At 43.1% G+C, this 18,202-nt stretch overlaps 1 protein-coding gene across 1 annotated transcript in view; it reads left to right on the top strand.

The window, feature by feature from the left end:
• The first annotated feature begins 825 nt into the window (after positions 1–825).
• snx27a (sorting nexin 27a) overlaps positions 826–18,202 on the top strand; it is a 43,218-nt gene continuing 25,841 nt past the window's right edge. Inside the window, exons 1-5 of the mRNA XM_036970607.1 lie at positions 826–1,223; positions 10,832–11,063; positions 15,619–15,811; positions 16,378–16,442; positions 16,526–16,630. Of these exons, the coding sequence (XP_036826502.1) occupies positions 913–1,223; positions 10,832–11,063; positions 15,619–15,811; positions 16,378–16,442; positions 16,526–16,630 (906 nt within the window). The 5' untranslated portion in view covers positions 826–912. The remainder of the gene's footprint in view (positions 1,224–10,831; positions 11,064–15,618; positions 15,812–16,377; positions 16,443–16,525; positions 16,631–18,202) is intronic.

Here is an 18,202-nt window from a genome sequence, read left to right as displayed (position 1 = left end):
AGGGTACTGGGTGGAGGCCAGCTAGTGATGGTTATTTAACAGTCGGGTGGTCCTTTTTTGGTCTTTTTGGCTTTCCTGTGTCATCAGGCGCTGTAGGTGTCTTGGAAGGCAGGCAGTGTGCCCCTGTGATAAATTGGGCTCTGGAGAGCCCTGCGGTTGCGGGTGGTGCAGTTGCCGTACCAGGCGGTGATACAGCCCGACAGGATGCTCTCAATTTTGCATCTGTAAAAGTTTGTGAGGGTCTTAGGGGCCAAGCCGAATTTCTTCAGCCTCCTGAGTTTGAAGAGATGCTCTTGTGCCGTCTACACCAAACTGTCTGTGTAGGTGGACCATTTGGGATTGTTAGCGATGTGTACGCCGAGAAACTTGAAGCTTTTCACCTTCTCCACTGCCGGCCCATTGGTGTGGATGGGGGCTTGCTCCCTCTGTCTCCTGAAGTCCACGATCAGCTCCTTTGTTTTGTTGACGTTGAGGGAGAGGTTAATTTCCTGGCACCACTCTGCCAGGGCCCTCACCTCCTCCCAGTAGGCTGTTTCGTCATTGTTGGTAATGAGTAGGATTCTGTGTTTTTCCAATGCAAAAGTGATTGCTTTAGATAAAAACGCTTGATCTGCCTTACCAATCAAAACTACTTAGAAAATACTAACATATATTTGGTGGAAAACAAATGTATGTTTCTGGAAGATGCACCATGCTGTCCTGTTTACAACATGACTGAGCAGCGCATTACTGTTGGATTTGAGAAGGGTGCTCCTTCTTTTTTTGCCCGTTCACGTCACGGGCCATAGACCGGTGCACGGTGGTTCAGGTTAATAGAACTCCCTCTGAGTCGGTCTCGAGGAGCTAGGCTGAGCGTATTTCTACTTGTTGTTTTGAAACCGCTAAACACCGACCGGAGGCATTGAGTAGAAGATGGCGGATGTTGAAGGCGATGAAATTAATTCGGCTCTCCCTTCGGCTTCCCGTAATGGACCCGCTGCAGGTTCGGTAGTCGGTACCGGAGTCCAAAATGCTACCCAAGTGACGTCAGGTCCACGAATGGTTAGAATTGTAAAGTCGGAATCAGGATATGGATTCAACGTTCGTGGACAAGTTAGCGAAGGAGGACAACTGCGAAGCATCAATGGGGAATTGTATGCACCTCTTCAGCATGTCAGTGCTGTTTTGCCTGGAGGGGCAGCGGACCGAGCTGGCATATCAAAGGGTGACAGGATTCTGGAGGTGTAAGTCAGATTTCTTTACCCATAATAGAGGCCGTTAGCTGGCTAGCTAGCTACCTCTGGGGAGGACTGGTGCCGCGTTCAAAACAACTGTGAACTCAAATCTCCGACTGGGAAACTCGGAAAAAAGGAGCTCCGACTGGGAAAAATCTATTTGAACGGTCATCCAACTCGGGAATCCGCATCATGCGCGCGTTCAAAACAACTGAGAACTCGGAAAGAACGAGTTCAAATCATGACGTCAGTGGTCTTCAGATCGGGAATTCGGAGCTCTAGAAAGAGGCCCTAGTTCCCGAGTTGCAATTTCGAGTTGTATGACCTTTCAAATCGAATTCTTCCAATTTCCCGGTTGGTTTGAACACATGGAAGTCGGAGAGTTCCAAGTTGTTTTGAACGTTGCAATAACTAGACACTTTGCTAAATACCTAACGTTAGCTAGCAAGTTGCTAGCTAGTTAACCTCACTGCAGTAATTGGCTGAAACGTTATCTGTAGCTAGCTAGTACCCATTAGCTAGCTAGCACCCATGCTAATTAGCTAGCAAGCATTTGAATAAACAAATCCAGACCGATAATCATTGCACAAATTTGTGAGTAGTATGTTTTCAAATCATCGCACCACCACCACAAACAATATGATCTTAATAGCTAACTAATTAGCAAGCTAATTTGAGTTCGTTTGCGCAGTCAGTGAGTGATTTTTAACACTTCTCATGAATGTCAGAGTTGTCATTGGTTTCTTGGTAACTTTTGAATCATTTTTTGAAATGGGAGATTAAAAATATAGGGCTCTCTCTGTCTAGCGTACTCATGACTGACAGGATAAATACAGTGAGTAGGTCAGTTATTGTCACTCAACCATCTGTAGACCGACAGTTCAACTCAACTGTGTGTGAAATGGGGGTTTTACTCAGTCTGACAGTCTACCATAGTGGGGGGGGGGGGGGGGGGGGGGGGGGGTAGCCTGGTTATGTAGCCAGTCAATCATGCTTTGAAGTGTTTGTTTGCCCTATTTCTGAGTGTATTTGTGTGCAAGTCAGTGTGCCTGGGTGGAGTTGATACAGGAAAACCCGGACCCTCGTTTTGAAAACATTTTGGGGCAAGGCCATCACCTCTAATTAGGAAAATATAATTTTAATCATAACATCAGAGGAGGGAATTAACTTCTCATACCTTCCTAAAAAAGTTGCAAAGGAAACGGTCTTCCTTCAATACATTACTCAGTTTATGTAATTGCAGAAGCAGTGCAGTCTGTTCAGGGCACAGATTTTTCTTTTGCGTATTAGTTTGCCTTACTCTTGAGGAACAAGAAAATGGAAATGATACCAAGCTTTTCTCGGTCAATGACAAACGAGAAAGAATGAGGAACGTGATCGACAACTTGCTGAGGCATCGAAAGGGTATTTCTACTTCCAAATGGCACCCTATTCCCTATGTAGTGCACTATGGGCCCTGGTCAAAAAGAGTGCACTATATAAGGGATAGGGTGATATTGGGACGTAAACCTTTGTCTTCCTAACGGTATGTTTTTATCCATCAACTAGCCACTTTGCCTGTGTCGTATGATAAGTAGTGCTCATGTGTCACATTAATCAGCCACTACTGCTTCCCCAGCAATTGGAAATAAACCTGATGTGTGTAGTCAAGTTATTCCCCTAGTGCCTACACCTCTAGCTCACGTCAGTGGATCAGGCTTGAAGGTTAGTTAGTTTGTTTACGCATGCACACTTGCTGTTTTACTAGATGGCTTTAGGCTGTTGTCAATCCCTACTTATTTATTGATTGAGGGAAACCTAAAAGTTATGCAATGTTTTATTTTGCAATTTCTATTAATTTAGATCCACCCTTGTCAATGAGTGAAAAATTCTCATGAAGTAGTCAGAAGTTGGCCAACTCTCTTGGTACTGCCCCCCCCTTTTCTTCTTTTTTTTAAAACCTTATTCCAATTCAGTTCACCTACCTTCACGTTTCCATGAATGGTATTCATGAGATTAATTTGGCAGATGCTACAGAACTGTTTTTCTGATTGATAGATGGATCAAGGCTCCATCAAAGCTGTGATGTGGAGAGGGGTTAGCCTACATCTCCCTATATCCCTTTTCTTTCCCCCGCGGTCCCCTCTTTATCCCCCGGTCCCCTCCTTTGTCCCCCTGAATAAGCTTGAGGAAAGTTCCCAATACAGACTCGTTTTCAGCCAGCTACGTTTTCCACTTCATATTAAATAGGGTACTTTTTATTTAAAAGGTTTAATTCGCTAGTCTGTCTAGCCCTCTCTTGCTAGAATGAACGATATACAGTGGGGCAAAAAAGTATTTAGTCAGCCACCAATTGTGCAAGTTTTCCCACTTAAAAAGATGAGAGAAACCTGTAATTTTCATCATAGGTACACTTCAACTATGACAGACAAAATGAGAAAAAAAATCCAGAAAATCACATTGGAAGATTTTTAATGAATTTATTTGCAAGTTATGGTGGAAAATAAGTATTTGGTCACCTACAAACAAGCAAGATTTCTGGCTCTCACAGACCTGTAACTTCTTCTTTAAGAGGCTCCTCTGTCCTCCACTCGTTACCTGTATTAATGGCACCTGTTTGAACTTGTTATCAATATAAAAGACACCTGTCCACAACCTCAAACAGTCACACTCCAAACTCCACTATGGCCAAGACCAAAGAGCTGTCAAAGGACACCAGAAACAAAATTGTAGACCTGCACCAGGCTGGGAAAACTGAATCTGCAATAGGTAAGCAGCTTGGTTTGAAGAAATCAACTGTGGGAGCAATTATTAGGAAATGGAAGACATACAAGACCACTATCACCCTCGATCTGGGGCTCCATAAAATGATCCCACCCCGTGGGGTCAAAGTGATCACAAGAACGGTGAGCAAAAATCCCAGAACCACACAGGGGGACCTAGTGAATGACCTGCAGAGAGCTGGGACCAAAGTAACAAAGCCTACCATCAGTAACACACTACGCCGCCAGGGACTCAATTCCTGCAGTGCCAGACGTGTCCCCCTGCTTAAGTCGGTACATGTCCAGGCCCGTCTGAAGTTTGGTAGAGAGCATTTGGATGATCCAGATGAAGATTGGGAGAATGTCATATGGTAAGATGAAACCAAAATAGAGCTTTTTGGTAAAAACTCAACTCGTCGTGTTTGGAAGACAAAGAATGCTGAGTTGCATCCAAAGAACACCATACCTACTGTGAAGCATGGGGGTGGAAGCATCATGCTTTGGGGCTGTTTTTCTGCAAAGGGACCAGGGCGACTGATCAGTGTAAAGGAAAGAATGAATGGGGCCATGTATCGTGAGATTTTGAGTGAAAACCTCCTTCCATCAGCAAGGGCATTGAAGATGAAATGTGGCTGGGTCTTTCAGCATGACAATGATCCCAAACACACCGCCCGGGCAACGAAGGAGTGGCTTTGTAAGAAGCATTTCAAGGTCCTTGAGTGGCCTAGCCAGTCTCCAGATCTCAACCCCATAGAAAATCTTTGGAGGGAGTTGAAAGTTTGTGTTGCCCAGCAACAGCCCCAAAACATCACTGCTCTAGAGGAGATCTGCATGGAGGAATGGGCCAAAATACCAGCAACAGTGTGTGAAAACCTTGTGAAGACTTACAGAAAACGTTTGACCTCTGTCATTGCCAACAAAGGGTATATAACAAAGTATTGAGATAAACTTTTGTTATTGACCGAATACTTATTTTCCACCATAATTTACAAATAAATTCATTAAAAATCCTACGATGTGATTTTCTGGATTTTTTTTCCTAATTTTGTCTGTCATAGTTGAAGTGTACCTATGATGAAAATTACAGGCCTCTCTCATCTTTTTAAGTGGGAGAACTTGCACAATGGGTGGCTGACTAAATACTTTTTTGTCCAACTGTACATCTTATAGCGATCTATTGATAGGATAGGTGCCTTTTTGTCACAAAGTGAGTGATGACAGGGAAACACAGCAGAGAGGAAGAGGTGAAGCATTTCTATGTGCATATTTTGGACCTAAGCTTGTCTCCTGCCTTCCCGCCTTTGGGACAACGACTCCCATTGTTAGGGTGGAGACGTGAGCATATAATTTATATACAGATCTCTAGATGCAGTTGAATTTCTTTACACGGAGGGGAGAGAGCATGATGCTTGTGAATTTGTATGTCCCATGCAATGTAATTGGTAACCATGAGTCAAAATCCACAACTTAGCTACGCAGCGTCATGGAGCATAGTAGGCTATTTATTGTGTGTGGACTGACAACTGAACAGCAAGTGTTGACTAGTTTATAAAAGGTGAACTAACTGAACAAAGTTGATCTCCTATATCCTTTTGCCATTCATGAATCATGAAACGTGGTTATGTCTATGGTATCATATCGGGACTAGTATACCAAAGGATTTCTTAAGTTTCCTTTCCTAGGATGTCTGGGCTTGCCAGACAGTGACGCTGAAGTGGGTGACTCTCGTCACTCAGTGTAAGCTCCTGAATTGGCATCGGTGGGAGAGCCTTTTATTTGGCTCCCAAATTTGCACAGGCTACAGGTAGACTTAGGATTTTGGCGATTATCTGCAGATAAATTATGAAAATAATTGATGACGATGGTGAATCATCATTGCAGGAATAATGGTTCGAGGAGTGTATAATTGAGTGGTACCCCACTCTACGTATTTTAGTGATTTGTGACCCACCGACACTGCCCCGGTTAGAATGGGAATAAAGCAGCCCAAGAGTTCACGCAAACTTTATTTAAACAAACTGATAAAGATGAACATGGGGATGGTAGTGGTTCTGTAATGGACAGAAACGGAGGTAATGAATACAACAGGGCACATATGCAAAGGACTGTATAGATTGCATATGCTACCTGCAGAGTATTACACAGTTAACGCAGAGGGGCAACATGCAATAGTAGTAACTATGAAGAACAATATACAAATGTCACACAACTCACTTTTGGCACACACACCATCCCACAAGTCCAGATATGAATGAGTCCAGCTGTTGTTGTGCAGGACAGAGATGAGCTTGCTGCTCTCTGACTGCTTGAAGTATTGTGTGACCTGCAGAGTCAAGAGGATGGGCAGCTGTCCGGCCCCTAGTAACCTCCCTAGCAAACTATCAAGGCACAGGTCACACACATCAGAGAGTTTGAGAAGCATGTTTATGGTACTCCCTAGATTCTCAGGCTCCGGTCGTGGGTAATGGGAGTGTGCAGCTCAGGGTTGTGAGGTGCTGATAAGTCACCGGCAGGGAATTTGTAACAGCCACCCCTAAATATGAGCAACATACAAAATAAGTAATTCCACGCTCGAATGTCAGTCTAGAGCCTATTGGTCCCAAGGTAGGTCTGGGCCCCCCATCAGAGGTAGGCAAGGAGCAGCAGCGGTTCCTCAACTGAGGCAGGAATGTCCCCTAGTGCAGGAACCAGAGGAGGACCCAGAGCAGGCCCCAACGGTAAACTTGAGGCCAGATCAGGCGGCAGTGCTGGTGAGCCCAGGGCAGATGGTGGATCAGCTCGGACACCAGAAGCAGGAATAGGTAGTGCCCCTGGGACAGGACACTGGGGGGGGAGTGTGAGGTCTGGTGTGTCCCCCACTGTCACATCTGGAGTTGAGTCCAGAGGCAGCAGGACTGAACCTGGATCGGGTGTTGCACGCTGGGCAGGTGCATCCTGGACATGCTGAATGGGACCAGGGCAATGGCTGGGTCAGGTGAAGCTGTTCTGTCAGTAACTGGTGGCTGGGTCTCTCCATGGGCCCAGGTCAGGGCTGGAACTGTCATCGGAGGTAGCAGCAGACGGGTCCGGTGCTTCTGCAGGATTCCATAGTTCAGGGACAGGCGGTGAGGAATAGGGTCCGGTCAGCAATAGGTTTACTACCGCTTGGCGATGCAGGCCGAGCCAGGGAGAGGGTTCCCCCAGAGTTCGCCGTGCTGCCAAAGAAGCAGAATACTAAAGTCACAGTCGTAGTCGGTAATGTTGCTGGGGTTGGAGAGGGCTCCCCTGACCGGAGGAAGCCCGGGATCTGGTCTGCTATTTGAAGATGCAAAGATCTATTCTGCTCCATACGAACCATATGTTCTTCCTGTACTTCACTCCCATAGGCTCCATAGAAGGGGTATAATCCACATGGTATTAGTCCACTGTATACCCCGGAGCCATACTCCACTAGACTGCAGGTAGGCAGTATGGAAAGTGCCCTGTATGACCTGCAGAGTCACGAGGATGGGCAGATTTCCGCCCCCTTAGGTTGCTAGGGAGGTTACTATCAGGGCACACGTCACCCAGGTCAGAGAGTTTGAGAAGCAAGTTTAGGGTACTCCCTAGACTCTCAGGCTATGGTCCTAGGGAATAAGGACCTGAGTGTGGCGATAAGCCCGGCAGGGAATTCGTAACAATCATTCTGATCCAAGTATGATAATTAGGGCCCTCATCGAATCCAGGCATTAAAACGGAAGTGTTGACTTTAGTAGTGCATCCACTAAATGTATTGAAAATGTATTAATTATATTTCCTGCAACTTTCTGAAGAGGCAATGAGAATGTGTGTGGGGGGGGTCTAATACTTTGTGTAGCTGTTAGCGATGATGCTGGTGATAAGGTTTCCCCAAAAAATCTTCTCAATTAAATGTTACCTACAAAGTAGCCTGTGCTGACCTGTCAGAATGATATCATGATAATTTATCAATCCAGTGGGTATTTGTTTTGCAAACACTATCAAATGTGCACTACAAAAACACAGCTAAACAGCCTCTTGCTAGGTGTGCACTTCAATTAAAGGGTAACTACACCTAAAAGTCAACATTTCTCAAGTTTAAGTGTTGTTGTGGACTTTTGATTTTTAAGAGCAAAAACCTGTGAAAAAAGGAAACCTAAAACAAAACCTTACATTTTTCGAGATAATGTGGGATATTTAATTTGTCTTAATAAAATACACAATTTGAAGAACAAACATCATTGTGACAGTTTCATATCTTGCAGTAAAAACTTTAATCTCGAGGAGGTGTTAAAGGTTTAATGTTCTCTTACATAGAAAATAGTCCTGATCTTATAGGCCAGGAGTGTCAAAGGTTACTAAAATGAATAAGTAATGATGGAAACAGTGTGTGGCAGGCAGGCAGGCGCTCCCCTGCCCTCCCTCAACCCCCTTGGTACTCAGAGGCAGATTAGCCGAGACACCTGATGCTGCTGCCATCTGGCCTCAGCATCGTGCGTTAAGGAGGGAGGCTTGTCACCACTAGGTAAACTTGTAGGGCGTCAGGTAGCCTAGCTGTTAGCGTGCTAGTCCAGTAACCGAAAGGTCGCTGGTTAGAATACTCACGCCGACGTGGTGAAAAATCTGTCTGTGCCCTTGAGCAAGGCACTTAACCCTATTTTGCTCCAGCGGCGCTGTAATACTATTGCTGACCCTGTAAAACAAAATATTTTCACTGCACCTATCCGGTGTGTGACAATAAAACACAGTGCATTCGGAAAGTATTCAGACCCCTTGACTTTTTCCACATTTTGTTACGTTACAGCCTTATTCTAATTAAAAAAAAACAAAAACAATTATCCACTCATCAATCTACACACTACCCCATAACGACAGCATAAACAGGTTTGCAGAGATTGTTGCTAATTTATTAAAAATAAATTTCACATTTACATAAGTATTTAGACCTTTTACTCAGTACTTTGTTGAAGCCCCTTGGGCAGCGTTTACAGCCACGGGTCTTCTTGTGCTAAGCTTGTAGCGTCAAACCCACCTGTATTTGGAGTTTCTCCATTCTCTGCAGATCCTCTCAAACTCTGTCCGGTTGGATGTGGAGCGTCGCTACACAGCTATTTTCAGGTCTCTCCAGAGATGTTTGATCGGGTTCAAGTCCAGGCTCTGGCTGGGCCACTCAAGGACATTGAGACTTGTCCCGAAGCCACTCCTGCATTGTCGTGGCTGTGTGCTTCGAGTCGTTGTCCTGTTGGAAGGTGAACCTTCGCCCCAGTCTGAGGTCCTGAGCACTCTGGATTAGGTTTTCATTGTGGATTTCTCTGTACATTTACTCTGTTCATCTTTCCCTCGATCTTACTAGTCTCCCAGTCCCTGCCGCTGAAAAATATCCCTACAGCATGATGCTGCCACCACCATGTTTCACCTTCGGGGTGGTATTGGGGACCTTCAATGCTGCAGACATTTTTTGGTTCCCTTCCCCAGATCTGTGCCTCGACACAATCCTGTCTCGGAGCTCTACAGACAATTCCTTCGACCTCATGGCTTGGTTTTTGCCCTGACATGCACTGCCAACTGTGGGATCTTATATAGATGTGTGTGCCTTTCCAAATCATGTCCAATCAATTGAATTTACTACAGGTGGACTCCAATCAAGTTGTAGAAACATCTCAAGGATGAACAATGGGAACAGGATGTACCCGAGCTCGAGTTTTAAGCATATTTATATAAAATAAGGTATTTCTGTTTTTTAAATAAATGTGCAAACAATTTAAACGTTTTGCTTTGTCATTATGGAGTATTGTGTGTAGATTGATGAGGAAAAACATGCATTTGATCAATTTTAGAATAAGGCTGTAACGTAACAAAATGTGGAAAAAGTGAAGGGGTCTGAATACTTTCTGAATGCACTGTCTATATACAGTACCAGTTAAAAGTTTGGACACCTAGTCATTCAAGGGTTTTTATTTTATTTTCATACATTGTAGAATAATAGCGAAGGCAAACTATTAAATTGTGTTAAACAAATCCAAATATATGTTATATTTAGGATTCTTCAAAGTAGCCACCCTTTGCCTTGATGACAGCTTTGCACACTCTTGGCATTCTTTCAACCAGCTTCACCTGGAATGCTTCTCCAACAGTCTTGAAAGAGTTCCCACATATGTTGAGCACTTGTTGGCTGCTTTTCCTTCACTCTGCGTTCCAACTCATCCCAAACCAATTGGGTTGAGGTCGGATGATTGTGGAGGCCAAGTAACAGACACATCTCAACATCAACTTGAGATGGTTTTGGATCAGTTGGACCACAGAGTGAAGGTAAAGCAGCCAACAAGTGCTCATCATGTGTGAGAACTCCTTCAAGACTGTTCAAAAAGCATTCCAGGTGAAGCTGGTTGAGATAATGCAAGAGTGTGCAAAGCTGTCATCAAGGCAAAGGGTGGCTACTTTAACGTTTCTCATATAAAATATATTTTGATTCAACACTTTTCTTTTTGGTTACTACATGACTACATATGTGTTATTTCATAGTTTTGATGTCTTCACTATTATTTTACAATGTAGAAAATATTAAAAAGAAAGAAAAAACATTTAATGAGTAGGTGTCCAAACTTTTGACTGGTACTATATATATTGTGTTTTATTTTATTTTTTACTATTTTTTATATATATATATATATATATATGGAATCGATAGCGAGAGACTCACTGCTCAGCCAACATTGGAAAGAGATGTATATCAGGGGTGAAAGTTTGGCAGGTTACAGAGCTAGACAGAATAAAGCAAACGTGTATAATTTCAGAGAAGGTGTTGGAGGATAGGTCTAACCAAAACACTACCACTATTAACGGACATAACATGAGCACCGACTGATCCCGTCCCACCATCTCTCACTCTGCGTCCCACAGTAATGGTGTGAGCGTGGAGGGGGCCACCCACAAGCAGGTGGTGGATCTGATCCGGGCCGGGGAGAGGGAACTGGTGCTTTCTGTGCTGTCTGTGCCGCCCCAGGAGGCAGACGGTCTTGAGGCCGGGGATGAGAGCGCCGCCCAGCTCAGCTATGACTACAGCGACAAGCAGGCCGTGCCCATCTCCATCCCCACATTCAAGCACGTGGAGCAGCACGCCGAGAGGTTTGTGGTGAGTAAAAAATACATAGTTTATGGGGAGGTTTCTGGCTGGCCTTGTTTACTAGAGAATGACTAAACTTTTCTAAAAGCCCAATGTGTCTTTTGCAGTGCCAAGTTCGGCCATGCCAAAATGTGTAGGCCTTTGTCAGTAATCACGTACACAATGCGACCTACACTGAGTGTATCAAACATTAGGAACACCTTCCTAATATTAAGTTGCACCCCCCCCCTTTTGCCGCCAGAACCTCCTCAATTTGTCAGCAAATGGACTCTACAAGGTGTTGAAAGCATTCCACAGGAATGTTGACTCCAATGCTTCCCACAGTTGTCAAGTTGGCTGGATGTCCTTTGGGTGGTGGATCATTCTTGACACACATGGGAAACTGTTAAGCGTGATACCCAGCAGCGTTGTAGTTCTTGACACAAGCCAGTGCACCTGTCACCTACCATACCCTGTTCAAAGACAGACGTTTTTGGTCTTTCCACCTCACCGTTCTGAATGGCAAACACACCAATACTCTGATGTTCGTTTTGCCCCATACATAATGCTTTGTATTCAGGACATAAAGTTAATTTCTTTGCAGTTTTACTTCAGGGCCTTATTGCAAACAGGATGCATGTTTTGGATAATTTTTATTGTACAGGCTGTAATTTTTTTATGCCGTCATTTAGGTTAGTATTGTGATATGACTACAATGTTGTTGATCCATCCTCCATTTTCTCCTATCACAGCCATTGTTTTAAAGTCACCACTTCTTGAGCCGTTTCTGGTAACTGAGTTAGGAATGACACCTGTATCTTTGTAGTAACTGGTGTATTGATAACTTCACCATGCTCAAAGGGATATCTTTAAAAATAAAATGTTTTAACCAATCTACCAATTGGCCCTTTGCGAGTCATTGGAAAACCTCCCTAACCACTATTATTGAACATGGAATGAGTCCCCAAAAAATAATGAAACAAATTCTTACTCCTGAACTGATTTAGGCTTGCCATACCAAAGGGGTTGAATACTTATTGACTCAAGACATTTCAGATTTCATTTTTTATTATTTTGTAAAAATGTCTAAAAACATAATTCCACTTTGACATTATGGAGTATTGTGTGTAGGCCAGTGACACATTATTTAGATTAAATCCATTTTAAATTCAAGCTGTAACCCAACAAAATGTGGAAAAAGTGAAGTGGTGTGAATACTTTCTGAAGGTGAGTGTGCATAGGGTCAGTGCAAGATAATGAATGGTTACCGGGACTAACTATTTAGCAGTTTTATGGCTTGGCGGTAGTAGCTGTCGCACCGCCCTCTGTAGCGCTTTGCAATCAACGGCGGTGCATTTGTCAAACCAAGCAGGGATGCAGCCAGTCAAAATGCTCTCGATGGTGCAGCTGTAGAAATTTGAGGATCCGAGGGCCCATGCCAAATATTTTTTGGGGGGGGGGGAGAGGCGCTGCCATGCTCTCTTCATGACTGTGCAGGTTCCTGTGGACTAAGGCTGTTACGGTGACAGTATTACCGCCACACCAGCGGTCACGAGTCAAATTCCACGTGACCGTTTAGTCACATAACTGGGTTTCTCCAAAACTGCGCTCTGATGCTGCTGATGGTCATTAGTATTCTACCAAACTGTCAACCTGCCAGTCGCTTATGTAGCCTAGCCCATAGTCTTATGTTTTGATACGGTGTGTATCACAACTTAGTGAAACATGTTCTTATAAGCCCAGTCATTACGCAATCGCAATGGTGGAAAGTAAAGAACCCTTAGTAGAAAAGGACTTAAGTGAAAGTCACCCAGTAAAATACTTCTTGAGTAAAAGTACATGTAATTGCTCAAATATACATATTTATCAAAAGTAAATATTATTTAATATTCCTTATATTAAGCAAACCAGATGGCACGGTTGGCTTTTTATTTATTTGTAGATTATTATTTTTTTGCGGATAGCCAGAGGCACACTCCAACACCATTTACAAACAAAGCATTTCTGTTTAGTGAGTCCACCAGATCAAAGGCAGCAAGGATGACCAGGTAGGTTCTCTTGATAAGTGAGTGAATAAGTGCTAAGCATTCGAAATGTAACGAGCTGTCAGGGAAAAAGTATGGAGTAAAAAGTAGTAGTAAAAGTTGCTAAATGTGCATTAAAGATACCACCCAAAAAACTAATTAGCACTTTAAAGTAATTTTTCTTAAGTACACGATTTGTGTAATTGCATGTGAAAACAGAGTTTTGACTGGCCACTATTTAAGAGGATCCCAGCTTTCATATGCTGCAATATTTATTGCTCAATTCTTAAAATGAAGCACATTCATCCACTTTCCAAAGGCGCCACGTGAGTTTCAAGTTTGGGGAAGCTAATTTTCACCATTAAAAATTCATCTTTTTTTTTACTAAAAATATAAACGCTACATGCAACAATTTTTAATCCATTTTAGAATAAGAATAAGGCAGTAACGTAACAAAATGTGTGTGATGTCAAGGGGTTTGAATACTTTCTGAATGCACTGTGTATGTACAGTGCATTTGGAAAGTATTCCGAACCCTTGACTTTTTCCACATTTTGTTACCTTACAGCCTTATTCTAAAATGGATTAAAATATTTTTTCCCCCTCATCAATCTACACACTACCCAATCATGACAAAGCATAAACAGTTCTTTAGAAATTGTTGCTAATTTAATACAATATTTTTATATCACATTTACGTAAGTATTTAGACTCTTTACTCAGTACTTTGTTGAAGCACCTTTGACAGTGATTACAGCCTCGAGTCTTCTTGGGTATGACGCTACAAGCTTGGCACACCTGTATTTGGGGAGTTTCTCCCATTCTTCTCTGCAGATCCTCTCAAGCTCTGTCAGGTTGGGTGGGGAGCTTGGCTCTGGCTGGTTCACTCAAGGACATTCAGAGACTTGTCCCTGAAGCCTCTCCTGCGTTGTCTTGGCTGTGTGCTTAGGGCATTGTCCTGTTGGAAGGTGAACCGTCACCCCAGTCTGATGTTGTGAGCTCTCTGGAGCAAGTTTTCATCAAGGATCTCTCTCCGTACTTTGCTTCGTTCATCTTTCCCTCAATGCTGACTAGTCTCTCAATCCCACATAATGAATTTGGACCAAAGGACAGATTTCCACCGGTCTAATGTCCATTGCTCGTGTTTCTTGGACCAAGCAAGTCTCTTCTTATTGGTTTCTTTTCAGCAATTTGACCATGAAGCCTGATTTGACGCAGTCTCCTCTGCCCAGTTGATGTTGATGTGTCTCTTACTTGAACTCTGAAGCATTTATTTGGGCTGCAATTTCTGAGGCTGTTAACTCTAATGAACTTCTCTGCAGCAGAGGTAACTCTGGGTCTTCCTTTCCTGTGGCGGTCCTCATGAGAGCCAGTTTCTTCATCAGCGCTTGGTTTTTGTGACTGCACTTGAGACATTTTCCAGATTGACTGACCTTCATGTCTTAAAGTAATAGACTGTCGTTTCTCTTTGTTTATTTGAGCTGTTCTTGCCATAATATGGACTTGGTCTTTTACCAAATAGGGCTATCTTCTGTTTACCAACCCTACCTTGTCACAACGCAACTGATTGGCTCAAACCCATTAAGGAAAGACATTCCACAAATGTACTTTTTAACTTCTCTAAGGTAGGGGGCATAGGCACACCTGTTAATTCGAATGCATTCCAGGTGACTACCTCATGAAGCTGGTTGAGAAAATGCCAAGAGTGCAAAGCTGTCATCAAGGCTACTTTGATGAATCCCAAAAATGAAATATATTTTGATTTGTTTCACACTTTTTCGTTACTGCATGATTCCATATTATTTAGTTTGTGATGTCTTCACTAATATTCTACAATGTAGAAAAAAGTCTAAATAAAGAAAATCCCTGGAATGGGTAGGTGTGTCCAAACTTATTTTTTTATTTAACCAGGTAGGCTAGTTGAGAACAAGTTCTCATTTACAACTGCGACCTGGCCAAGATAAAGCAAAGCAGTGCGACAAAAACAACAACGCAGAGTTACACATGGGATAAACAAACGCACAGTCAATAACACAATAGAAAAATCTGTATACTGTTTGTGCAAATTAAGTAAGGAGGTAAGGCAATAAATAGGCCAATAGTAGCGAAGTAATTACAATTTAGCAATTTACACTGGAGTGATATGTGCAGATGTGCAAGTAGAAATACTGGTGTACAAAAGAGCAGGAAAAACAAATATGGGGATGAGGTTGGTAGTTGGTGGTGTACAACTTTTGACGTGTGTGTGTGTGTGTGTCTGTTGTGGGGATTGGAAATGATGCAGACAATTACATTGATGAAAGCTACAATCTGTCTGCAATATTAAAGCTGATCTACCACCTAAAAAAATATAAAACTACAAATGTTTTTCTAGGCACATTGGTGTTCCCAAATTAAGTCCAGGTCACACAACAAAATATTTAGAAGCATATGCAACCAAAATGGTCACACTTTAGAGCCCTGTGTACATGTCTCATCTTTTCCAAGTGAATACTGTGCATAATTTCCCCTGTGTTCTGTCATATGCCACCTTACCGCTCACCTCGGTCTGTTCCCTACAGGTGTACAACGTGTACATGTCGGGCAGGCAGCTGTGCTCCAAGCGCTACCGGGAGTTTGCTATCCTGAACCAGAACCTGAAGAGGGAGTTTGCCAGTTACACCTTTCCCAAGATCCCAGGGAAGTGGCCCTTCTCCCTGTCTGAGCAGCAGCTGGACACACGCCGCAGGGGCCTGGAGGAGTACCTGGAGAGAGGTGAGAGAGAGAAGGAAGCAAAGGTAGAGAAAGAGGTAGAGTGTACCTGTAGAGAATTGAGGAGAGTTAAGGAAAAAACTTAAGGATGGCAACTTAATTCCCTTCAATGATGTGTAATGGACATGCAGATAGTGCCTATAGCGCCAACACCACAGGTATTACACATAGAGATGTGTATATATTACGTTCTATTTCATTCTGTGGTATTACACCCCTTCCATATGTCAGTGCTGGAGATCAGTTGAGGAGAGATGAAAAACAGCACGTGCTTTATTTTTGGAATGCCTGTGTGAGTTAATTAGAGGAACAAGTAGCACAGAAATCTGAGTTTTTGGAGAAGTGAGAAACCACGTATGCTGTAATGCAGTGTGTCGAACTCCAAGATAGCTCAATCTCCTGCAGACAGATGGCAAATCATTGCAATACTTGTGGAATGCCCTGGAATGTGTATGTACCGGTAATATAACTGCAGTGCACATTGTGTCCAACTTCAAGTGTGCACGTGAATGCAATATGGTAAGATGACCTTTTGCTCTCTCTGTTTCTCTTATTTTCTCCTTCTGTAGTTTGTTCAGTACGGGTGATTGGTGAGAGTGACATCATGCAGGAATTCCTTTCTGAATCAGATGAGGTACGTTTGTGCAGACCGTTTCCGTAGCTCCAGGAGAGCATCTTAAAACACACACTGATACTCACCTTTCCTTTCTCTGTCAGAATTACAATGGCGTTTCAGACGTGGAGCTGCGGATAGCCCTGCCAGACAAGACCATCATCTCTGTCAGGGTGCGCAAGAACAGCACAACTGACCAAGTCTACCAGGTATAGAACTGTTTTTATAGAGAAGTTCCTCACTTGTAGTCAAATATATGCTGACCACCAAACCGGGCGCGCGCGCACGCATGTTGATTTTTGTATCCCGACACCAGACGTGATCAGGACACCCAGGTTGAAGTATCAAAACAAACTCTGAACCAATTATATTAATTTGGGGACATGTCGAAAAGCATTAAACATTTATGGCAATTTAGCTAGCTAGCTTGCTGTTACTAGCTAATTTGTCCTGGGAGATAAACATTGGGTTGTTATTTTACCTGAAACGTCCTCTACTCCGACAACAGATAAAACGGTAAACCGAATTCCTTTCTCGTCATCTCCTCCTTCCTCAGGCTTCTTTTTTACTTCTTTGGCGGTTGACAACCAACTTTACGGGGCGTTACTACAACCGACTGGTGGAGTGTGGATGTCAGTTCATCTTTCAATCACCCACGTGGGTATATGCTCCTAAACACCAATGAGGGGATGGCACGTGGGTATATGCTCTTAAAAACCAATGAGAAGATGGGAGAGGCCTTGCAGCGCGTTGAGTGTCACAAATAGAACCTATTTCTATTTTAGCGCCTGGTCACGCAGACGCTCGCAAGCAGTGCGGGTGCAATGACTGAATAACATGTATGTGTACATTTATTTTGCGACGCGAGCGGTAAGGTCAGCATGTGTAACCATTTTGGTTGCATATGCTCCTAAATATTGTGCTGTGCGACCTGAAATGTTATTTTGGGAGCAACTGTGCGCCAAAAAAAAAACCACCCAGATAATTGTTGTAATGATTAGGTTTCGCTGTACCGTTGATACCGAGTGCCCCTTAGAAATTGGTCTCTGCCTAGAAAACTGCTCGAACTAGCCTTTTTATTCAAGCCATTATTAGAGGGACAGCACAAAGCACGAACAAGGTCGAGAGGGAGAGGAGTTGGCAGCCCCCGATGGTACCACTGGACACCGGTGCTATGGTGCTGGCATTTTCCACCTCTCAAAACATACTGCTAATAAAGTTAACAAAGCACTAACTAGTTTAGCTAGCTACTGTAATGAATAGCTACAGTGCCTTCAGTATGTATTTGCACCCCTCGACTTTTTCCACATTTTGTTGTTACAGCCTGAATTTAAAATGGATTCATTTGACATTTTGTATCACTGGCCTATACACAATACCCCATAAGTGGAATTATGTTTTTCCAAATGTTTTGTCCATAAGTATTCAACCCCTTTTGTTATGGCAAGCCTAAATAAGTTCAGGAGTAAACTTTTGATTAACAAGTCACAAGTTGCATGGACTCTGTGTGCAATAAGTGTTTATTATTTTTTAATGACTACCTCGTCTCTGTACCCCATACATACTGTAAGGTCCCTCAGTTGATCATTGAATTTCAAACACAGATTCAACTACAAAGACCAGGGATGTTTTCCAATGCCTCGCAAAGATGAGCACTTATTCGTAGATGGATAAAAAAAACAGACATTGGATATTCCTTTGCGCATGGTGAAGTTATTTTATCTTTGGATGGCGTATCAATACACCTTCACTACAAAGATACAGGCGTCCTTCCTAACTCA

The sequence above is a fragment of the Oncorhynchus mykiss genome, chromosome 32 (genome assembly GCF_013265735.2).
Source record: "Oncorhynchus mykiss isolate Arlee chromosome 32, USDA_OmykA_1.1, whole genome shotgun sequence".
Lineage (NCBI taxonomy): Eukaryota > Metazoa > Chordata > Actinopteri > Salmoniformes > Salmonidae > Oncorhynchus > Oncorhynchus mykiss.
Note: the sequence above shows the minus strand (reverse complement) of the source record. Positions and strands in the feature narration are given on the sequence as shown.